The 9,835-nt window shown below is 43.4% G+C and overlaps 1 protein-coding gene across 2 annotated transcripts; it reads left to right on the forward strand.

The window, feature by feature from the left end:
- Positions 1-1,788: 1,788 nt before the first annotated feature.
- ajuba (ajuba LIM protein) lies at positions 1,789-9,598 on the forward strand. Of its 2 annotated transcripts, XM_027011516.3 has the most exons (8): positions 2,162-4,889; positions 6,001-6,102; positions 6,447-6,514; positions 6,686-6,748; positions 6,917-7,047; positions 7,340-7,391; positions 7,716-7,784; positions 8,875-9,598. In XM_027011516.3, the coding sequence occupies exons 1-8, from the start codon at positions 3,380-3,382 to the stop codon at positions 9,004-9,006; spliced, it is 2,127 nt and encodes a 708-aa protein (XP_026867317.2). In that variant the 5' UTR covers positions 2,162-3,379; the 3' UTR covers positions 9,007-9,598. The 2 variants fall into 2 exon arrangements, with proteins under 2 accessions (XP_081551195.1, XP_026867317.2); XM_081695069.1 differs by lacking the exon at positions 6,686-6,748 and having other exon boundaries at positions 1,789-4,889.
- Positions 9,599-9,835: the final 237 nt, after the last annotated feature.

Consider the following 9,835-nt stretch of genomic DNA (forward strand, 5'->3'; position numbering starts at 1 on the left):
TAGTTGCACAAGATATTTAACTATTGCTACTACATTTAAAATACATTTATATACATTATTTAATAAATAACAAATCGTTCCTCTCATCTAATAAGATAATTATAGTATAACTTCAATCTATCTTTTTTAATATGGGAGCTGAAATGCCACTAATGTTCTTAAAGGGCTGAAAGTAGACTTTAGACTTTAGGTTTAGACTTGCGGCGTCGTGGCTATGCGGTGGACTCTGCTGTAGGGGGCTTTGTTCGCTTCGCAAGTCTTTAAGCTTCAAGTTGACCGCCATAAAATGGCGGCGATCTTGACGTGTCTGGTTTAACCAAACAAAAACGAACGTTTCTATGTATATGGTCTGAAGAAGCCATACTGTCGCGTTTTTGCTGACGATATTCTCTGTTTTTATAAGTACGAAAACAGTTTTTTCTTCTTCTCTCGGATAGCTAGCGATAATCATCTGTAGCTAGCTAATTTATTTAGCTATCTGGATATTGTGCAGTTAGAATGGCCGTATAAAATGACGGTTCCTGATTTCTCCAGTCCATCACTGCGTTCTAGGGGATCTGTATTTCGAATAATTGCCTGCAAAAATAATTACATCGTACAATTAAGTTTAACGTCGTACATTTCAGAAAAATATCGAAACATTTGATGGGTCAAAATGTATTGTTACACAACATAGTGTAGTCCGTTAACCTTCTGGCTCATCAGTTTAAATTCTAGTAAAAAGCTTAGGCCTAATATCCGCACCTCATTCATTTATACCATTGAGAATTTACTAGCTATGACGTAAAACTACAAATAATGACAATCAGCGATATTTCATTTTCTACCACTAGATGGAGCACTAGCAACATTAAAATACTCTCGTATTAATGATTCACTTGTTGCTGAGAAATGAAAAACCTACTTTGAATTAGAACTATGTACTTAGCACTAAGTAATCGCTGTAACGAATATGAAATTCTTATGAAGTGTTTTGTCATAACTTAGAAAACTACAAAACCTGGTGAACAATGTGGTAAACAACCTTCCCTGTTGTTATTCCGTTGTGAGCTCTATTGGCATATCTCGTAAAACAGTAAATGTAAGACAGGTCGCATCAAGATTTTTTAAGTGATTGTTCTATTACATAATTTTAATTGCATACTTTTTTACGTAAATAGCTTTCACTCTGGGGAACAGAATAGTGTTTTCCATCTTATAACAGTTTAACCTTCCTCTCACATTTTCTTTGTGTATCTACCCGTGGAGTGCTGACTTAGCGCTGAAATATTCCCCCATGTGTGCTGGCGAACAAGTCCCCACTCGCTGATAACGCCCAGCGAGGGAGAGGCACACCGACACACACGCGCTTCTGCTAACCGCAGGAAAAAACGGCAGACAATACAAGAAGGGGCTTCGGGGTAGGGAAAATGATTTTTTAGACAAAAGAACACCACTGGGTTTATGTGTGATCGGCAGATGAATAAAAGTAGCAACACGGTAGCAGGTTAATTGCTTTCGGAATTGATGTGACTGGTAACTATGGAGCGGAGACTGGCATTTTCAGAAAAAAAAACAGTTACATTGTTACGACCTCGCAAAAGCACACACGCAGCCGGATCACATCGCTCCGAGGAACTTAGCGATATCCCTCCGCACATTCCACAGACGAAAGGCACGAACAACTAGGCCCTGGGGTTAGAATAACAACAGGAACGAAGGTTTTAGTTTGCACAAGAGCTCTCGAAAATTTACGTTTCACTTTGTAAAACCTACCACACCTTTAAGGGATAGGCTGGTATTAAGGTATTGCATGTTGTCTCAAAAGGTTCACTCGTTTTTCCCAAACAGCGTATTTTGGCAACGAGACTGCATTTCTGTTGGTTTGTGTGTCTCACCACTGGTTGCAAGTGAAAAAAAGCCTGTTTATGGAGTAGAATTTTCGTTTCAGTTAAGACTGTAAGATCACATATGTTAACGGTTTTAAGAGTGCGACCTCGTCCCAGTTTTCACGTTTTTTTCACGTTCCATGAGGAATATGATTTAAAAAAGCCTGACTGCACCAACAGGCAACATCAGTTGGAGAAGTTTGGATGTGTGACGAAATTGTGGGATGCTATTCATCCGCGCTGCCCAGAAGAAAGATGTTCCGGTCAGGAAAAAAAAAAAGTTACAGAGGAAGAAAGAAGGGGAGGGGGGGTAGAGAACTGCAGGGAAGAAAGAAACTCAAAGTTAATCGGTGCCGTTTAATTTTCGGACTTCAAAGGCGCTCAACATGTTTGTTTCTCCGAGAATGTTTCGAAGAGTGTGTGGCATTCGTACAGTTTGTTCATGAAGTTAATTTTGTTTTCCTTGTTTGAAGGTTTATACTGTTTTTGGAATAATGTTAATTTTCTTTGAAACAGCATTGGAAATAGTGGGGAAGCTGTGAAGAACCGTGCGGTCTTGGTTGGCCTACTTATTACATTTGTTTGCACGACTGTTTCTGTATTACACCGTGGATTTTACTTCACGCGAAAAGACGAAGCTTCTGTAAAAAGCACAGAAATGTGCGTTTTCTACATTTCCCTTTCGGAGCCGGCTAGTTGAGGCGTAGAACTCACCGCTTAAGCTATTTTAAAGCTGTCCTGCTCCACGAAAGACTTTCGAGGGAAACGGAATTTCTTCTTCTTTTTTAGGGGACTTTAGAGTCAGCCTAGAAACAAGTTTACGAAATAGTAGCCCGTGTATCAACAACACTTTTTCGCCCAACACACTGAAACAAAGGATTGAGTGGCAATTACAACTTTCAAGAGCCAACGTGAAAGGCGAAGGATCGACAGTGTTTCGAATGTGACCCCTGCATTCGCTTCGTTTGAACGGACCGTTCACTTGGGTTACGGACGAAGTGCGATTTTATTTTATTTTTTATTGTTCGAGGAAATTTCGAACCTCTGAGGCTATAGCTCGTTTTATTAGTCAGCTGTCCACAACACAAGTTGTAGCAAAGGTGCATTAGCATACTAACAAATGGATGGAGATGGTTCTCTTCACATATGCATTCTGGTGAGATATTCTACGTGGAAACGTTTGAACTACAAGCGTCTTTTCAAGTATGATTAATGAGACATGTAACCAGCAGAAAATGCCATAATATTTTTTTTTAACTTATTTTATGTTATATTTATTATTAGTTGGACACAGGACAGGTGCTTTTTAATATAACTAATGTCGTTTTTAAGTTGGTCACATTTTTCGTTGTCCGTGTCATTTCACCTGCTGTAGGCAAAGACTTGAACAATTTGCATTTACACTGTATTTATTGTACTGTATTTAAGCTGTAGTCATTCCAGTGTCATTTCATAACAAAAATCTTTGATAGGTTAATACTTGTAGAGCTGTCTGTCAGGAATATTGGGTAATGGAGAGAATTGGCACTAAACTGAAGCAAAAGTTTAAGCTACCTGATTCTGGTAGTGTCAAATTTAGTAAAAAGAAAAATGAGTTGACCAACACAAATAATAACAGTAACAGCAACAGTGCTAGTAGTGGAACAGTAGTGGCTCAGCTGAATCCAATAACTAACTCATCTGCAAGCCCAGCACAGTACACTCTTACGTGCCCTCCCTCAGTGGAGGCATGTGGATCGCAAAGTGGGAGGCCTGGAAAGGTGGTCAACTCTCAGAGAGTGTCTTCTTGCATAACCTCCACCCCATCTCCTGAGGAGTCCGGGCCTTCTACCGAAGACCACCCATCATCCCTTGCCCCTCTACGGCGCCGGGCGCCCCAGCAGCGGGCTTCATGCTACCTGCCTGAGAGCGTGGAAGGCTGTGGCACCTGTGACCAGGTGAGGCGCAGTGAGGTGCCTCAAGGCGAGCAAGGAGACATGCAGGGCACCGCATATAGCTCAAACACCCGTGCTGCCCTGAACCAGCGCCGTTATTCGCTGGAGCTCCAACAGCTGGTGAGGCGGCAGCAGCTGCTCTCCCAGGCTCCTCTGTCCTCTATGCCTCCTCCGTACCCCTCACACAGTGCCATCACCCGCTCAGGAGCCACTGAGCCCAGCTTCCTTCCCGAGCTGGAGCGCCATAAGCGTCTGTCCCTGCAGGAGGCACTGTTCTACAAGCGGTGGAGCTCCGGAGGAGAGCTCTGGGATAGTGGCAGGCCGGCTTCGCTCTCCCACCCGCCACAGAGGAGTCATGATGGCGCCGGGATGGGATACCTCTTCCCTCCGGGGCCCACGCTGAGCCCCTGCTCCTCCTTCAGCTTGCAGGAGTCAGTGCTGGCCAGCCCGCGCTCCAGCTTTGCCAGCAGCACAGCCAGTGGGGGAGGAGGTGCTGGTGGCAGTCCTGTGGGAAGCCCGTGCAGCAGCAACCGCACCAGTGGCATCAGCCTGGGCTACGACACCCGTCATATGCCTGGCCCTGCCCAGCAGTTGCAGTTTTCTTCCACAACGTTAGGTGGCGCCACCTCTGGGCAGGTCTATGTGGCCACGGCACCAGGGAAAGCAGTAGCACCACCTATGGAGGTGTGGCGGGACTATCTGGAAAGGGCGTCGGCCATCGAAGGAGGATTTCAGGACAGCCGTCACTCCTACCCACCAGCAGTCAGCACCCCAACGGCCACGGGTCAGAGGCCAGAGCCGGAGTGGTGGGGCGGGGCCGAGCAGCGGTCCGCACCCCGGGCGGAAGGGCTTGGTGAGCGGGTGAGGCACTCTGACCTGCCAGGCACCCGCTACCAGCAGGAGCTTACCCGGCTGCTGCTGAGGGACCTGGCATTGGAGGGTGAGGAGCTGCTGGGTGGACTGACCCTAAAGGAGCAGCCCTTGTCCACCTGTGTACCCGCCCCTGCCCCTGCTGTGGGGAAGCCCCAAGAGGAGCAAATAGCAGCAAGGGAACCACCGTCTGCCCTGGATAGACAGGAGTTTTTTGGTAAGAGACCTGAACATTTCCTGCTTCTGACTTGCATTCTGTCTAGCAGTGACTAGTGAAGGGTTATAAGATGTGAGTACATGAATCAGTTGAGTGGATGAAAATCTTAATCAGGCTTGCAGCAACTTGCACAGGCCTCGCAATGACTGGGAGTAGAAAAATTACCACCAGTGTCAAGGCAAGCCTAACCACAGCGCTGATTCAGTCCATCAAAGATCACAGTTCAGAACAGAGCAGAAAAATAGCAAACATGCATTATGGCTGTACCCTCCACCCAGACCTCTAACCAGCCTCTATACCTCAGTGCTGTGCCCATGAACAAATGTACCACTCCTCCACCCGAGGCTACACGCAGGCGTTTTTGAATAGACTACACAGTCAAAAATATCTCCTCCAACCGCATATAATAACTATGCACGGTCCTAAATTACAGGCTGCATGTGCAGCAGGTCATACCAAAGATCTAGACATACAGTAGATTGAGTAGGCGTGTGTGTGTGTGTGTGCGCGCGCGTGCGCGCTTGTGTGTGGCATGCAGTAGCATGCATAGGTGTGTGTTTCTACAGTTCAAGTATTTAGGTCCTGAGGGAAGGCTCTCTCGCACTACATCAACAAGGCTGTGTGTGTGTGTGTGTGTGTGTGTGTGTGTGTGTGTGTGACAAAGCTATTGTTGTTAGAAATAATCCCCCTTATTGTTTTTAAAGCACCTGTGTAAAGTGTAAGCCTACGTGTGTTTGTGTGGTGATTACATTTTAGATATGACTGGTCTATGTTAGAAGTGTCTGAGTGGCTTGCCTTGTGGAAAGCCCTGTAGAGAGACTGTGATGGGTTGTGTTTAAATGCTAAACAAACAGGCTGGTCATTACTCAGACCAAAGAATGCATGACTCACCATCCCACAAAAATGTATTGGCATCGAGGCAGGACTGTTGTTGAGTTGTATGAGCAGCCCATGGTTTGACTGCTAATCTCAATTGTTCCAGTTTAGAAATATGTTTGTGTACAAAAATAACATTCAAGTGCAATTCAGTTCTGTTGCCTTTGGTGAACTTCCTTCAAAGTGTAGTGTGTATGTGGAAAATAATAACAGTTTATGATGTGATGTATTTTAGGAACATGTGTGAAATGCGGTAAAGGCGTCTATGGTGCGGACAACGCTTGTCAAGCTCTGGACAGTCTCTATCACACACGCTGTTTCACCTGTGTGTCTTGCGGTGAGTGATCCCACAGCCGATACCAGTAATCTGCAGAACATCGCTATAACCTATGTTTGGAGCTGAGATACAGATCAGCTCCGCTTCATAAATCCTGAATTTGTTAGTGCCCTCAATATGGAATACTGCTCCTTTAAAAAAAACAAAAAAAACCCCATCCTTTTCCTCGGATGGTGCTGGATGTTTGCTTTTGTATGCTACATGGGCAAACCTAATGCAGTCGGTGCAGTAAAGTAGTTCTGATGTAAGAGATAAATCAGCTTCTGAGTCAAGTGGAAAGGCAGCATAAGGGAAGCAGCTGACCTGTCCACAGTGATGAATGTTTCCATCTGTGTTTCTCTCAGGCCGTACACTTAGAAACAAGGACTTCTACAATGTCAGTGGATCAGTCTACTGTAAAGAGGACTACATGGTAAGAGAGGACTCAGTTGAAGATCAGACCAGTTTTGAAAGGGGCTGTGATTTTGACTAGTTTCTTTAAAAAGTGGAAAAGTAGCTGCAACAATTTTTTTTGGGTTGCTCACTGTCCCCGATCCCCCCCATGTTTCTCTTCTTTTTTTTTTTTCTGTACTTTGCCCTTCAGTTTTCAGGCTTCCAGGCAGCAGCAGAGAAGTGCAGTGTGTGTGGCCATCTGATCCTGGAACAGGTACTTGTTCTGTTGGATGTGCCAGGACTGTTCCACTCAGGCTTATGATTAGGCGACTTCACTTTATACCTCGCTATAGTTTATGCACATATGCAAGCCTGCACAATGCTGGAAAACCAAACCCTCTGTGTGTGTGTGTGTGTGTGTGCGCGCGCGCGCGTGTGTCAGATTTTACAGGCCCTGGGGAACTCGTATCACCCCGGCTGTTTCCGCTGTACGGTCTGCTCAAAGACGCTGGATGGTGTGCCTTTCACAGTGGACTACCTCAATAACGTCTACTGCGTCTCTGATTATAATAGGTGTGCGGAGGAACTACACCATTGATTAGACCTCGCTAATGCATACTGCTTTAAAAAACATTTAGTGATGTAATTACTAGCTTTGCTCACATCTCCTATTAAGATGAAGAATGATGGCGATAGTGACAACACTGCAGTGCTCGCCAAAGTGTGAGTGAGGAGAGGCAGTGATGCTGCATTTAAACCCTTAAATACTGCCAGCTTGGGGCCCAGCATCCTGACATACTGACCATCTTAAAGTGCCTGTTTTATTTGGGAGACTTCTGTTGAGGTGGTTTTGTTGTTGTTTCAGGACATTTGCTCCTAAATGCGCTGCCTGTTTACAACCCATTTTACCTGCTGAGGTGAGTGCACGGCTTAGACTGGAATTCTCGTGGTCATGGGGTTCATGATGAGTTTTCACACAGGGGTCTCATTCCTTGCTTTTGCCATCAGCCCAAGGTCATGCTCTGGAATATTCTAGAACAGTGGACCCCAACTTGTCTGCACCCACTGCCCGTCCAATAGTTTGATTTCCCTGCTTAGACCAAACCAATGATTTATCTATTTAGCCCAGGTGGATTAGGGATGACAAGATGTGAAAGGCAGTGGTTATAGCATTGGGATTAGGCCCCAGGATTCAAGCAGCTTTCAGAAACTTGTTTTGAGTATGTTGTTCTGTGTTTCAGGGCAGTGAGGAGATTCTCAGGGTGGTGTCCATGAACAAAGACTATCACTTTGAGTGCTATCACTGTGAGGTTTGTAGTGCATTATATCTACTGGTCTTTTCCTCTGACTTTACTCAACTTTTGTAAAATTTGTATGCAGTAGATTTGACTTCTTTTTGCTACAGTTGTGCCTGTGATTTTAAAGGACTAAGTTTGAATTAGGGTGGGAAATATGTAATCGTTATTTTAACAATAACATACTTTAATATATTGTAATTGTTATTGGAATTATTTACTTCAGGGGGCACTAATGTGAGGATATAGCTGGCATCATCAGTAAAGGGACTAATATAGATTTAGAGTAATTATAGAGTCTGTAATCAATAACCAGTTGTTACAGAATAATAACAAGGAGCTCTTCAGATTTTAGTCCTTTTTGGGATTTTATTTTTCCCTTTCTGTATGTTTATGCTTTATTTAAAACAGTTTTTCAGACCATTATAAAGTTTTTTGTTAGTGCATTACGTCTGCATCAGCATGTTTGCAAATCTCACTAAACTAAATTATTTCATTATGATTTTGATTAGATTTTGTTACAGATCTGAATTAAAAGTTTTGATACTAGATGCTCAAGAAGTAATATTACATCTACCTGTCCTGCTTCTTACCCTCTGCTCTTAGACAGACATCCTTGCCTCTGACACACACTGCTGCCAATGAGCTGATCCTTGCCAGTTTTGGGGATCTGGATTTGGTGCATGTGAAAATAGCCTGAAAGTTTAACTTGACTAAAAAATTGTGCATGCTTTATTGAATATTTTATTTAGATATATATAATAAAACTTTCTTTCTAATAGTTACAATTAATTTTAACATCCTAGAATTGATGCAGTTTCATTGCCACCTTCATACGGATTCAAAAGGATTGTATTGATACATTTTTGCTATATTGCCCAATTCCAGTTTGACAGCTTCTCTATGAACTGAGCAGGTATCCTCCCCCACAGAGCACGGATAAATTCCCTGTATGGGAATAAATGTTTAGCTAAAAGAATTTGTGTTGCTGTAATTTTGGGGCCATTTGAATGAGAAAGACTGAGATATCTGATGGCAGACAGAACTAACATTATTAAACTAATTCTATATAACATGCCCTGTCTCTCTCTCTCTCCCTGGGTAGGAGTGTGGGAAGCAGCTTTCGGATAAACCTGGATCTCAGTGCTTTCCTCTGGACTCCCACCTGCTCTGCCACTCCTGTCACATGAACAGGGTGTGTGCCACTCATAGCCTTCCCTCGCACAATACACACTGAGGAGGAAGCAGTTGTGCTGGACCGACATGCACTGCTTTTTACTGACATGCGCATATGCGAACAAGTGTATTGCTATCTTGTAAAGCCTTTCAGATATTTTTGATCTTTCCCTCTTTCCCACACAAGTCGTAAACAAGGCTACAGATTCTGATACTGAAAAGAAAAAAAAAAAAGAACGAGGTGATCTATTTTGATCGACTGATTTTTCCAAACGTGAGGTCATACATTTCAAGTGCATAATCTGGACCTAATGGGCGCTCTGTACCGCCTAGTGGCCGGTTAGTGCACCAACAGAATCCTGCTGACATCGTTGTGTATAATGTACTATTGATGGATGATCACTGCCAATGTTACTAAGTTATTAGGGAGTATGAAACTTCATGCTGAGCTACTGTTTGTTTTCCTGTCTGCTGTAGAAAAGTACAAGGGATTTTTGCTTAACTTTTTTTAAAGAAAAAAATATTTAATATCACTAGCAAAGATTTTGCACTTAAATGAACGTTTACCTTCTGAGATTTTTTTTTAAGTGTTTCTGCAAGAGTGAAAAACATTCCTGTATCTGTCTTTATTAATAAACTTCTTTCTGTCTGAACTGAAGTTTTAATTTTACTGTTCTGTGTATTGACTACAAACTGCAATGAACATTCTTCATTCTGGAAGTGGAGTGGAAGATAAACATAATGCTACATCAATAAATGATCTAGAAAGCAGGTTATGACCATGTTAGCTTGGATTAAAATGGTGTTACAACAGGGTTTCTGTTCACTATGAAGGAGAACCAGCTGGAGCCAAGACTGGATTAGGTACAAGATTGAACATCAAGGGCAAA

Source organism: Electrophorus electricus, chromosome 13, assembly GCF_041902795.1.
Source record: "Electrophorus electricus isolate QZ-2024a chromosome 13, ASM4190279v1, whole genome shotgun sequence".
NCBI classification, from domain to species: domain Eukaryota; kingdom Metazoa; phylum Chordata; class Actinopteri; order Gymnotiformes; family Gymnotidae; genus Electrophorus; species Electrophorus electricus.

Excerpts from the sequence above, each read along its gene's own strand:
- ajuba (XM_027011516.3), top strand. The coding sequence starts at position 3,380 with ATGGAGAGAATTGGCACTAAACTGAAGCAAAAGTTTAAGCTACCTGAT. Across the intron at positions 7,392-7,715 it reads AACCCATTTTACCTGCTGAG|GGCAGTGAGGAGATTCTCAG; the intron begins GTGAGTGCACGG and ends TCTGTGTTTCAG. Across the intron at positions 7,785-8,874 it reads TTGAGTGCTATCACTGTGAG|GAGTGTGGGAAGCAGCTTTC; the intron begins GTTTGTAGTGCA and ends CTCCCTGGGTAG.